Source organism: Staurois parvus, unplaced genomic scaffold (genome assembly GCF_062004578.1).
Source record: "Staurois parvus isolate SC_StPar_1 unplaced genomic scaffold, SC_StPar_1.0 ptg000396l, whole genome shotgun sequence".
In the NCBI taxonomy this organism is placed as follows: domain Eukaryota; kingdom Metazoa; phylum Chordata; class Amphibia; order Anura; family Ranidae; genus Staurois; species Staurois parvus.
In genome coordinates, this window is record NW_028318192.1 from 87042 (window position 1) to 101072 (window position 14031).

General features: G+C 41.7%; 1 protein-coding gene across 1 annotated transcript in view; it reads left to right on the top strand.

Annotated features, from left to right (window-relative positions):
- Positions 1-14031, top strand: part of STIM2 (stromal interaction molecule 2) — a 91078-nt gene that overhangs the window by 58427 nt on the left and 18620 nt on the right. Inside the window, exons 3-5 of the mRNA XM_089686374.1 lie at positions 6131-6242; positions 12041-12156; positions 12248-12425. Of these exons, the coding sequence (XP_089542500.1) occupies positions 6131-6242; positions 12041-12156; positions 12248-12425 (406 nt within the window). The remainder of the gene's footprint in view (positions 1-6130; positions 6243-12040; positions 12157-12247; positions 12426-14031) is intronic.

Genomic DNA, 14031 nt, shown 5'->3' on the forward strand with positions numbered 1-14031 from the left:
CACTTCAGCTCAAAAAAGCTGCTTCTTCGGGTGTTTGAGTTTTTTTCCTCTGCCTGTAAACTCCTGTCCATGTTAGCCTATGTGTCTTTGCACACTATAGGCATTTCAGGAGTTTAGTGACGGTATTTTACAGGAAAAAAACACAGCACTTGTATGTTCAGGAGAGGAACTTTAGAGCATCAAAAACACTCAAAAGCTTGTTAACATGCTTGCAGAAATGCATCTCTTTACTGCTTTTTGATCCTGAAAACTCCTTTAGGAGAAAAAAAGTCTCTAAGTGTACAGTTTACGTGAGGTCTAAGGATATCGTTCAGTGTCACTTAAGTATTCTACACATTTGCTTTGAAACCCATAAATAAGAACCAGTTGCCTTCGGAAATTATATCATTAGTTGAATAAAGTCCACCTCTGTGCACTTAGTATCTCATGGACTCAAAACAAAACACCCATTTCTGGAAGCCCTAGGTTTCTTGACATTTTTGATTTGGCGTTTAGTCATGAGATTACTTTTGTTTGGCACATTATTCACTAGCTTATACAAGTCACAACCTGTCTGTGTTTGTACGCTTTACATGCTGATTTTTTTTTTTTTAATATTCAGTTTTAATTTAAAAGTAATCCATCATGCACAGAATACAAGAGACGCCCAGATGGATGTTGCTTTTTTCTCTTTGCTCTTTTTTTGCGTGCTATTTTAGGGAAATTAGTGGAGCCTCTTCAACACCCACAACCTTTTCTACAGCCTGGGGAATAGTGTGGCACAAACTGATCTGAGAAGAACATGTGTGGTTTCTCATGCAGATATTTTGCTTGGTCACAAATTCCCTATGTATTGAAATTCATCACCACTGGGCATAATTTGTGAGTGAAATTGCAAATTTAAATAATCCAGTAATCATGTTTGTGTTGTGTGTTAGGTGAGCTTGTTGTTCTCTGTTACTGCAGTCATTTAATGTGATATTAAAGGCAATTGATTTTTTTTTTTTTTTTTTATGGAACAAACGTGTCATACTTAACCTGCTTTGTGCGGTGGTTTTGCACAGAGCAGCCCTGATCCTCCTCTTCTTGGGTCCCCTTCATCACTCCTGGCCCCTTCTACCTGCCAAGTGCTCCCAGAGCAAGCAGCTTGCTATGGGGGCATCCAAGCAGGCTCGCTCCCGAACCGCTGCTCTGCATGTCAGTTCACACACACAAATCCAAATGCAGGTTTCCCAATGCACATGTTTCTTCAGATAGCTGTTTAGTAGTGTTAGGTGCTGCAGTGACTACGGGCTGGGAACCACTGACAATCCAAGAGGAAGAATGTCACCAGCACACCAAGGAGTCCTCAGAAGGGTTTAAAGTTTTATTTAGTGGTCACATAATATGTACAGCGACAATGTTTTGAAGCCACGCAGGACCCCTTCGGCAGGCCCCCTGATGAAGGGGCTCTGCATGGCTCTGAAATGTTGCCGCTGTACATATCATGTGACCACTAAATTAACTTTGGACCCTTCTGAGGACTCCTTGGTGTGCTTCCTCTTGCATTCACACACACAGCTGGGACTTGTCCCTACCCCCTTTTTCTCCTCATTGGCTCCCTGGCTGTGATTGGGGGGGCTGCTACACATGGGTTTTTAACCTTCATGCATGAAGAATGCATGAAGGTAAAACACCTGGAGCCTTTACAACCACTTTAAAGTGTGATGACTATTTTTCTGAGACTGCTCAATTGCAAGGTTAGATTTCTAATTTCCCTGGAGCGGAGTAGTTTTACTCACAGTATAATGGAGTCATGTGAGTGTGCTTGCTGTTTAACCTCCCCTCTTTTTGTTAAGCCATAAAGGAAATCCTTTGGCTGGAGCTGGATAAACACACACTGGGATAAAAAGCAGTATTACAGGTTTTGAACCTATGGTGGGTTATTTGTTAGAACTATGACTTATAGACCGAAAAGCATTAAAGGTTGTTGGCTGATATCCAAATGTGTGGCCCAGGTTTTTAGGGACCTTCCCATCTGGCTATCTAAAACTAAAGTCAGCTGTTCCTGTGAGAACATCACATACTTCAGTCTGTGAAGTTCAGCACTGTTCCTCACATCCAAAGTCTTTTCAGTGTTTAATTTTCTTCTGTGCTGCCATCTTGGAATCAGGAGTCCAGCTGTTACTTACTGATTTTCAGAGTCGGCCCCTTGCTAACACGCCTGAGCTCATGCACAAGACTGCATTTAGACTTTCTGAAGCCACCTGGGATATGTGATGTGGATATCCCAGGAGGCTACAGGCATACAAGGAAGTGCCACTGAAAATAAAGTACTTGCTTTAAAAAAAACAAACTGCAATTTTGTAGGGGAAGTGGGTAACAAATGAGAAAAACATATTTTTTTGTTGAAAGGTCTGCATTAATAAAGATTAAATAGATATGGTACTGACTTCCAGAAGCCTCAAAAGATTGCATATAACATACGCTATATTGTCAAATGTATAGGGACATCTGCCTTTTCACGCACATGAACTTTAATGACATCCCAGTCTTAATCAGTAGGGTTCAATATTGAGTTGTCCCGCTCTTTGCAGCTTTAACAGCTTCAACTCTTCTGGTAAGGCCATCCACAAGATTTAGGAGTGTGTCTATGGGAATGTTTGACCATTCGTCCAGAAGCGTATTGGTCAGGCACTGATGTCGGACAAGAAGGCCTGGCTCACAGTCTCCGCTCTAATTAATCTCAAAGGTGTTCTGTCGGGTTGAGGTCAGGACTCTGAAGGCTAGTCAAGTTCCTCCACCCCAAACTCGCTCATCCATGTCTTTATGGACCTTGCTTTGTTCACTGGTGCGCACTTATGTTGGAACAGGATGGGGAGCATCTCCAAACTGTTACCACAAAGTTGAGAGCATGAAATTGTCCAAAATGTCTTGGTATGCTGACGCCTTAAGAGGTCCCTTCACTGGAACTAAGAGGCCGAGCCCAACCCAACCCCTGCAAAACAACCCCACACCATAATCCCCCCTCTGCCAAACTTTACACTTGGCACAATGCAGTTAGGCAAGTACCGTTCTCCTGGCAACCAGCAAACTCAGACACATCCATCAGATTTCCAGATAGAGAAGCATGATTTGTCACTCCAGAGAACATGTCTCCACTTCTCTGGAGTCCAGTGACTGCATGCTTTACACCACTGCATCCAACACTTTGCATTGCACTTAGTGATGTAAGGATTGGATGCAGCTGCTTGGCCATGGAAACCCATTCCATGAAGCACTCTATATAGTGTTGTGCTAATCTGAAGGCCACATGACGTTTGGAGGTCGTTAGCTATTGACTCTGGAGACAGTTGGCGACTTCTGCGTACTGTGCTCTTCAACATGCTGTGACCCCGCTCTGTCATTTTATATGGCCTACCATTTCGAGTTGCTGCTGTTCCCAGTTGCATCCATTTTGTTATAATACCACTAACAGTTGACCGTGGAATATTTAGTAGCAAGGAAATTTCGTGGATGGACTTTTTGCACAGGTTTCAACCTATCACTGTACCACACTTGAATTCATTGAGCTCCTGAGAGGGACCCATTCTTTCACAAATGTTTATAGAAACAGTCTGCATGCCTAGGTGCTTGATTTTATACACCTGTGGCCATGGAGGAGATTGAAACACCTGAATCCAATGATTTTGAGAGGTGTCCTAATACTTTAGGCAATATAGTATATGCCCTAAGTTGGAAAAGTAAATTTTTTAGGTGTAACTCCGTAACTCCAGCCAAAAAAAACCTGTGAGTGAATTTCCCTTCCCAGGAGTAGATTTCCTCTCACTTCCTGTTGTCTCGGGGGGGGGGGGGGGGGAGTGGAATTAAGTCCTTCTAATGAGCATACAGACAGCAGTAAACAAAAACCTCACAGTGGCTGTAACCTCACAACATACAGTACACAGTGGCTCTAACCCCACACCATACAGTACATGGGCAGCTGACATGAGCTCATGCAGAAACACAAGTGGATATACTAGACAGTAACACAGTCCTGCTATCATAGAAGTTACAGGTACAAGTACAGGGCATACTCCCAATAATAGTGGGCACAGAGTACAGTGCTGTAATAAATCTCACCAGCTTCCAGGCGCTTCTGGTGGTACAGTGATGTTGGATGTCCCGCGCACGTCTGGGTGCACAGTGATATGTGTTTATTTGGGGCACTTGTGGCCATGCAGTAATGTGGGATGTGTCTGGTGCTTCTGATCATGTAGTGCACAGGCCGTTAGCTGGCAAGATGGCCGCTCAGCGGTTCCGGGACCAGTGTGAAGCGCAAGCGGCCAGAAGTGATGTCACGCTGCCTCCGTTCATAAGTAGGAGTTCGTAACTCGGGGACTGTCTGTACTACAAGTTACATGGCCTGATCTGTTTTTATTGTGTGTCTATGACCCATGTTAACCACAGAGTTGAGCTCAGAGCAGACTTGTACAGTTAAAATTACTTTTTTTATATTCCTTCACCTGGAACAAGTATACAGATTAGTATTTTTTTAGTTACAGGCTTCGTACATCAAACCTTGTTCAACAAGGTTATGGCCCCAATATTGGCCCTTCTTTACTTGTGTATCATCCCCATTGTCAGATGCTTACAGCACCCGTCATCTACTTCAGAAGAAACCTTAGAGTGATTGTTAAGGTAAAATGTAGTAAAAGAAAAAATAATTATACTTACCTGCACTGTGCAATGGATTTGTACATAGCAGCCCCGATCCCAGCCCCCCCCCTAGTGGCACTTCTGGCTCCTCCCTCTACAGAGTGCTCCCCGAGCAAGTTGTTTTCTGTCTCCTCTGCGTGTCCATTGACTTATGGGCTCAGGTAAGTATAAGGTGGGCTGGAGGAGGATGCAAAAAAAAATGTTAATTTCACCTCTCCATTCCTAAAGTTTGGGCTTCTTTTGTCCCTTTATACAAATCCTATTTCTTTTGCAAATAACTTTGCCATGCTTTGTATCAGACACATAATTTTGTGCCACTTTAAATGGGACATATTTTTATCCAGTAACACTAGCTGTTAAAATAGAAAACTGGTTGTATAGACCAGTGGTCTCCAAACTGCAGTTCTTTGCTTGCTTTTTTCCATCCCTCGGGGCACAATTTCATCCACTGATACCAGCAATGAAGCATAATTACCCCCACTGTCACTAACTAAGGGGCACAATTCCTCCCACTGACACCAACTAAGGGGTACAGTTCCTCCCAGTGACACCAAAGATGGGGCACAATTGCTCCCAGTGACACCAAAGATGGAGCACAATTGCTCCCAGTGACACCAAAGATGGGGCACAATTGCTCCCAGTGACACCAAAGATGGGGCACAATTGCTCCCAGTGACACCAAAGATGGGGCACAATTGCTCCCAGTGACACCAAAGATGGGGCACAATTCCTCCCAGGGATACCAAAGATGGGGAACAATTCCTCCCAATGACACCAACTATGGGGCACAATTCCTCCCAATGACACCAACGATGGGGCACAATTCCTCCCAATGACACCAACGATGGGGCACAATTCCTCCCAATGACACCAACGATGGGGCACAATTCCTCCCAATGACACCAACGATGGGGCACAATTCCTCCCAATGACACCAACTATGGGGCACAATTCCTCCCAATGACACCAACGATGGGGCACAATTCCTCCCAATGACACCAACGATGGGGCACAGTTCTTCCCGCTGACGCAAAAAATGGGTCACTATCCCTTCCACTGACACCGAAGATGGAGCATTGTTTATACTTACTGATGTTGGGATGTTTTCTACTCCCAAAGGCTTCAGTTCGGACCCCCTGAAGTCTGAAGGACAGTAAATTGGCCCTTTGTTTAGAAAGTTTGGAGACCCCTGGTATAGACTAAAAAAACATTTTGTGCTTTTTTGCTGTGTCTTTTTGCCTGAAGATTGCTTATATAGCACAGTTTTTGCAAGACTACATTGTATTGTTCTAAAAAAATAAAAATAAAGTACTTTACTTTGGTATAATAAGTTGATGGCCGGTAGCTAAAATGTAGTAATTGCTTTGATCCATAAAGGGGTAAACAGGTGGGAGAGTGAGCTAAATACCTAATTACTAAATAAACTTGATCCTAGTATCCCTATATTTAAAAATCATCTTATTGTGCCTTTTAGTTCATAACTGGACAGAAGAGGAGACTTTGCGGTGGTTGCATGAGTTTGTAGAGCTCCCGCAGTATGAGAAGACGTTCCGTGAAAACTCAGTCAAAGGAACAACTCTGCCAAGGTGTGTTTTCTTTTAATAAATGGTCTTTCTTAAACCCTCACATCCCCAAACATTTGACAAAAAATGCTTTGACAATAGCAAGCTCGCTGTTTTTTCTTAAAAGTGCAAAGTACATAAATACAGTATTTGCATAATTGTCTTGGGTCACCAGTCAAACTCTTGTTCGGCTGTGTGCAGATTTTGATTAGCAAAATCTTGTTAACAGGGAAAATACACTACAATGGGTTTAGGTGGAAACAAAACACAGTATAATACCCATTTCTTTGCAAAATATGAAAAACCGGTTTGAGCTGAGTAAATAGACACCAAGCCCTAAAATTATTGCTCTCGTTCCGACGTTCACAGTGATACTTCCCATGTATGATGCAATTCAAGTTTAAATGGATAGAGTAAAGGAGCATTATAATTATAACCCCTGTTGTGTTTTTTGTTTGTTTTTTTTTGCTATCTGTGTCCCATGTTGGAGTTTTCCCAGCACTTCCTGTCCCTTAACTAAAACAGGAAATGAGAAGCCACCCCTCCCTAGTGTTCAAAGATTTACCCAAAATTGATTTTCTTTTACTTTGACTTTCGTTAGCAGCCAATGGACGAAATATAGAGGGTGAATCTCCCTTACAGGGGCTCAGCCAGTGATATAAACCTGACAGGTGTTCTAATCCATCTCCACTCTGTCCAAAATGAAGAATATAGCAACTGCATCACACCCTCCTAGAGGATAACTTTCAGGCCGACTTTTCCACCGAGAGTGCACACAGAAAGTTGCTGCACTCTTGCCATCTTTCAGACAGTCACAGGAACATAGTGTCTTCGTTATAGTGGCTCCTATATTCAGATGTGTGCATCCCCATCCATTCTACACTTCATAACTACTCTGGATAACAACTGTTCCCTTGTTTCGGAGCAATGTTCTTTTATGACTCCTATCCTATGTTTTAACTCCAGCTCCATCCCAGTCATGCAGCGTACGGCCTGTCTGACAAAAGCAGATTTTTTTTTTTTTCCATTATGTCTGCGTTTTTTTTGAAAACTCTCAGCACTTCTAGAACCTTCAGTTTCCCAAGGCCAGAAATGCTACACATCCTCTATTCTTCTTGATTGAATGTGGTCAGAATTGTCAGGGTCTACCTGATAGCCACAGGTAGACTGAGTCCCTCTTTGTCCTGTCTGTGAACCCTCACATTGCTAGGTGGATCAGGCAAATAATTTCCAGTGCATATGCCCTTTGGGACATTTTCTCCTTTCCGCATCAGAGCCCATTCCATCAGGGCTATGGAATTTCTTGGGCTTTTCGGATTCAAGCATCTATTTTCCAGATTTGTAAGGCCACCGCCTGGTCCTCTGTTCAGACTTTTTTTTAAAGTTCTACCAGGTGGTAGTTCTGGCCTTGGCTGATGTTGGCTTCAGCCACAACATGCTTCAAGCAGTCATTTGAGTCTTTTTTTTTTTTTTTTCTTGGGGGGGGGGTGTTTGTTTTTTTACTTGCGTGCCTGCTTGAAGTTCTGTTTTGCTGTGTTGTTTCCCACCACTAAGTTTAATGCTTTGGTACATTCCATGGTCCTAGTTTACAAGTCCTGTGCTGTATTATTAAGATAATAGGAATTTTGCTTGCCTTTATATTATCTTAATGTATGGGACAGGACACGGGTCCTATGCCTTTGTCTTGATTACTTCCTATTGGATGTTACAAAAACAAACTACTGAAGTCAGACTGGTCACAGCTACATGGTTTACATGGTGTTCTCTGGTGATAACCCTAGCAAGTTATTTGCCAGTTACCTAAATCTAGCCTGCATTTAACCCATGGTTTTAGAATTTAAGCTCCGTACTTTACTCCAAGATATGGAATTTACAGGTAACACAAAGTTCCTATTTTTATCCCTTTTTTTTTTGTTATATTTTGTAACTGTAATTTTTTCTTTTTATTGCTATCACAAGAAGGCTTAGGCAGCTGACAGGTTCTCTTTATGGGAGTCATTAGTGGTCCATTAGTCCCTTAATGTCACCTCTGCCCTCCACAGCAGCACATCAAGCTCAAATTATGCTTTATTAGCAGTTTCAGCCAAAGTAGCCGGAGAATTACAGTTTTGTACCCTGAAGTGACTAAATGCATGTCGCTTCTGGGTTCATTAGTCACAGTGGAGAGCGGACATCTTCAGAGTCCTGTAAAAGAGCCACCCAGATCACTTTCATGAAAGCTGGGAGCTGGCGGGGGGGACAACTTTTGGCTGTACTAGCAATCATGCACTTGTTTTAACCCTTTGAATACCCAGATATTTCAAAATCAACCCTGGTAGACAAGGTGCCAAAGTGCACCTGACTATGGTCATTAAAGTATTTACAGTACATATTCCTAACCGTAAGAGCACTATAATACAACTTCTCATTGAGAATTTCTACAGATTACCTGCAGCTACAAAGTTCAAAGATGACAAAGATTCTAAAAGAGGGTTTCAGTCAACATCTAAGACCAATATCCCACTTGCAACTCTGCTACCCTATTTAATAAAGTGTATGAATATACACTTGCAACCTTGCTGACCGTTTATATATAAGGGCTCATGTACACTGCAGCTGATAAACTCACATTTAGGAGCTGTTCAGCATTTTTTTTCAGCAGCCCCTGAACTCACCCTAATGTTTTCCTATGTGTCTATGTACACATCTTCGTTCTCAGTCATTTACAGGCATTTGAGTTTACAGTCGTTTTTTTGAATGCAGAAAACTTGCGTTCAGCAGTCGATTTTATCAGTGTTTCAAACGCAAAACGCTTGCAAAAGCGGCTAAACGTGTCTAAATGCGGCAAATTGCGTTTATAAGCGTTTGCCTTTGAAAAATTTTTTTTTTTAATTCTTTCAGTTCCCAATGCTGTCCAGAGCCTTTTTTCATCATGAAAAATGCATGCAAAGCATTTTCAAGGTACTCAGATGGACAAAACACTGAACACAGGATGGTCCTACCAAGCTTGTCACACATTGTAATGACCAATTCAGACCTCTCCCACCCTTGCAAACAAAAGATATGGTAATGACCATTCACACCTTAAATTCCTCATGCAGACCCCCTGCCGGGTGACTCAATGACTCACTCCACCAGCCACCTTTCCCACCCTTTGAAACAAAAGAAATGTTAATAGGCAACTCACACCTAATTATCTCAACACATACTGCTGTCTCAGCTTCTACTCTCTGTATTTCTCTGAAACAGTCTGAAATAGTTAATCATATACCACTTTTCAGTGCATTCTGGGCATTTAGGAGGTTCTCCTGTGCTTATTTTTAAATACCGCTTCTAAACGCAAACGCACATAAATGCGCATAAACGTGTTATGCAAACACAGCTAAACAGACGTTTTTTTAACCTACATTTTCCAGCAGTCAGTTTCCATCGTTCAGAAGTGCCCCGTGTACATGGGGCCTAATGGTCAGGGATCAATAGTGCACCTGTATACATTCATACGTTTTTGGGCTTTTTTCCCTGTGCTTCACAAAAACTTTGTCAGGAGATTTAGCCATAAGGTATTGTTTACTCCTATGCAATCTAACTTGCCCAACACTTTAGTGCGTGACACGAGGATTTCACTCCTTTCTGTGGAGTCTGTTCACATCTGTGCACTGCCAAAACAGTACAGGTGTGTTTGGTACATCAGCGCATGTTTTTGACTCCCCTATTGTGCATATGTGAATGCACAAAAAAGCCTATAACATGTATTTTCATGTATTTTTAGTGTTTAACAACCCCTTTTGTAAACATTAGGTTCTGTTTTCCCTGTTTTGGTTCTGCATTTTGGAAAATAAAAAAAGTAAACAAAACCACATGAAAACATGTCCAATACTGGCCTGAGAGGTGGTTAGATATGCAGGCATGGTCTGATGTATAAACATACATGCTCATATCACCAAATATATTAGTTTACACTATGCAAGCATTTGCAGACAGTCCAACAAATAAAAAAAACTTTCAGTTACATGGAGCAGTATCTAGCTTAGTGATTTGCATAAGTAGTCACCCAACTTTCCTCATTTTGTTTGTATGTATCGACATGTGTCTTCTAGTTGCTTTTTGTAAAGCCAAGCCTCTTCCATCTCTCTAGATCTCTGCAGCTACTTTTTATAAGGGAGATACCTGCATCTGTCTTGCTCTGGATTGTTGTGTTATAGTAACTTAACGTTTTTTAAATAAAATTGAAAGGCATTTTGTTGGATGTATCTTTAGGCAAACTGTTATATTTATGGGGTTTAAAATAAATAATTAACTTAACTGCTTGCCCTCCAAAGGATTTCCCCCTTCCTGACCAGGCCATTTTTTGCGTTACGGCGCTGCGTTACTTTAACTGACCATTGCGCGGTTATGCAATTCTGCACCCAAATGACACTTTTATGTCCTTTTTTCCCAACAAATAGAGCTTTCTTTCGGTGGTATTTGATCGCCTGTGTGGTTTTTTTTTTTTTGCACAATTTTGAGTAAAAAAAACCTGTATTTTTGATATTTTGCTAATAAACATGTCCAATAAAAAAAATTTAAAACAAATTGTCATAAATTTAGGTCAAAATGTATTCTGCTACGTCTTTGCTATAAAAGAAAAAAAAAATCCCAATACGTGTAAATTTAATTGGTTTATGTGAAAGTTATAGCATTTACAAATGGTGGTATATACACTGGAATGTTTATTTTTATTTTTTTTTTACTACTAATGGCGGCAATCAGTGGCTTATAACGGGACCGTGGTGGGCATTCTGACACTGGGGGGAACTGACTTGGTGTCGCTGACATCACCAGTGACACCAGTACAGTGATCAGCACTAATAAAAGGCGAGTAATCACCGGCTGGGACACAGTGAATGACAGCCGAAGCCGCGAATGGTGGCACAGATAGGGCATGCACCCCCTACCCAGAAATGCAAAAAAACACACTCACTCACACACTCACTCACACTCTCACACACACACACTCACACTCACACTCTCACACACACACACACACACACACACACACACACTGATTTTGTGCACCCCTGTAGCAGTATCCCTGCTATAGGGCGAAGGTAAAGCGTTTAAAATGCTAATTTTGTTTAACTTTCTGCAATCGTGAATGTGTTTATATTGTAGCCACAGCTACAGTGTATTTTGCACTTCTGTGATCTGTTTACAGCCAACAGTGGGCTGAAGCCTGCTGTTGGCTGATGTCACAGAACCGGTCCAGGTTCTGAAAAGATCCTAACCATATGGTCAGGATCCCCCCAGAAGCATGGACCAGCAACTGGCTCAGCCTCTGAGATCTGCTGAGAGCCTGCAGCAGCCCCTCCTGCCCCCTCCACAGCCCAGCGCTTCAATGAGTGCGAAGGTTTCAGAACAGAGCCACAGACTGACAGTTTCCAGCTCCCTGCTCAAAGAATTCTGAGAACTGAGCAATCAGTGGTCTTTGATCGCTCAGTTCTCAGTGCAGAGCCAGCAAGGAACAAATGCAGCATCATATCGCTGCATCCACCTAGGTCAGTATAAATGTATTTTATTTTGTTCTTACAGTCCACACTTCCCTTTTTTAAGTTCCAGAATTTTCCAGGATATTAGGAGAGATTAAAGACACCTTGGATCAGCCTAGAGAAAAAATAACAATTGGCCAAAAATTCTAACTCAGCCAATCGGTTATTCCCTTGTAAAGAATCAGACAAGAGTTGCCTTTCTTTGAGTGTTTGGTTTCTTTTTTTTTTATCAAATTTTATAGCAATTATCTACTTTTTTTGTGTTCTAAATTCTAATGGTAACAGTAATTGTATTTTCTTTTCTTTTTTCACATACAGAATAGCGGTTAATGAACCTTTGTTTATGATATCACATTTGAAAATCGCTGATCGGAGCCACAGACAAAAACTCCATCTTAAAGCATTGGATGTGGTGCTGTTTGGACCTTTGACACGTTAGTAAAGTAACAATCACTCTTTATTGCAACAGTATCGGGTCTCTAATTCTATGTCTGATAATGTATTTTTCAAACATGATCTTTGCAGGACCACCTCATAATTGGGTGAAAGATTTTGTGCTGACTATATCTATTGTAATTGGTGTTGGAGGATGCTGGTTTGCATACACTCAGAATAAGACATCTAAGGAGCATATAGCACAGATGATGAAAGATTTGGAGGGGCTTCAGAAAGCTGAAATGAGCCTTCTTGAGCTACAGGAAAGGTAGGATATCAGAATTTTACACCACTGGATTTTATTTAAAGTTTGCAAAATTCTATTATTTCAGTGTTGCATAAATTCACTGCATGTGTATTGTCTGCGTTAATGGACTTTGACTTTAGGTCCACTTTTAAAGTGTTACTAAACCAAGGACCCTGCATTTGCTGTATCTGGTCTGCCACGGTACACAGAATATGGAAATGCAATTATTTTAATAACTATAAACTGCTAAATACCCTTTCTCTTCCAATTTACATAACCGATCTTATCTCTAAATATCACCCAAATTGTACACTCCACTCCTCGCAAGACCTCCTACTTTCTAGCTCCCTTATCTCCTCCTCCCATGCTCGTCTCCAAGACTTCTCCAGGGCGTCACCCATCTTCTGGAACTCCCTACCCCAATCTATCAGACTATCAACTACTCTGCTTACCTTTAGGCGATCATTGAAAACCTATCTCTTCAGGGAAGCCTATCCCGCCCTTTGCTAATACTGGTATCCTCTGCGCTTCCAACCACTCCATCCCCCACAGTTTTACCTATTGTATCGCTAAAATGAGTAATCAATAAATAAGTGAAATGAAATAAAAGTTCGTTTAAAAGTTTGTGCAGTCAATAAGCTCATATAGGGCACTAATAGAACACTTCCATAGTTGTCTATCTCATAAAGGCTTGTGACAGGGGAAATGACAGAAATGCGCACTAACCGACCGCGCATAGAAAATGCGCATGTAAACATCCATCAACCCAGGTGTGAAACAGCAGGTAGGTGATGAGGCTTCTCTCAGGGAAAAGTTGTCATCAAGCAATGGTCAGCTGAACTTAAGAGGACTCCTTTAAGGATATGGGTGAACTGTCTGGATACAGGGCTCCCTCCTCTGGATGTTGAATGTAGTAAAGCTGTGCTTAGGATCTAATAGCCCCTCAATAAGGGGCCAAAAGAAAGGAGGTGCCAATAGTGTAGTATTTTCTAGGACTTTATTATGTAGTAGTAAAATGTTGGAGCATAAATAGTGCAGGTCAGGAGTACATATAACAGTGCCAAATATCAGCAAGAGCAAAGTAATGTACAGACCCTTGAGTAAGATGGCTGCCAGACCTCCTCGTAGTCCCGGCGGCGATGACGTCACACGCTGTCAGCTCCTCCTTAGGCCTTTCTTGCTAAGGCACATCATCAGAGGGGAGTGTTAGCCTAAGGCCTAAGGAGGAGCTTACAGCGTGTGACGTCATGAGATATTGACAACTATGGAAGTGTTCTATTAGTGCCTTATATGAGTTTATTGACTGCACAAACTTTTATTTCATTTCACTTATGTGATTACTCATGTTAGCACTGCACTTTATATTTTACCATTTACAGGACGTGAGGTTATTGTGATTTCCTCAAGTGCTTTAGCTGCTACCACCCATTTCATTTTATGAGCGCTTGCTTTATTCCATTTTATTTACCTATTGTACCACTCACCCCGCCCTCCTAGATTGTAAGCTCCAAGGAGCAGGGCTCTCAACTCCCTCTTGTATTGAACTGTATTGTCCCCCACTATAATGTAAAGCGCTGAGCAAAACCGTTGGCGCTATATAAATCCTGTATAATAATCAGTAGTTAGA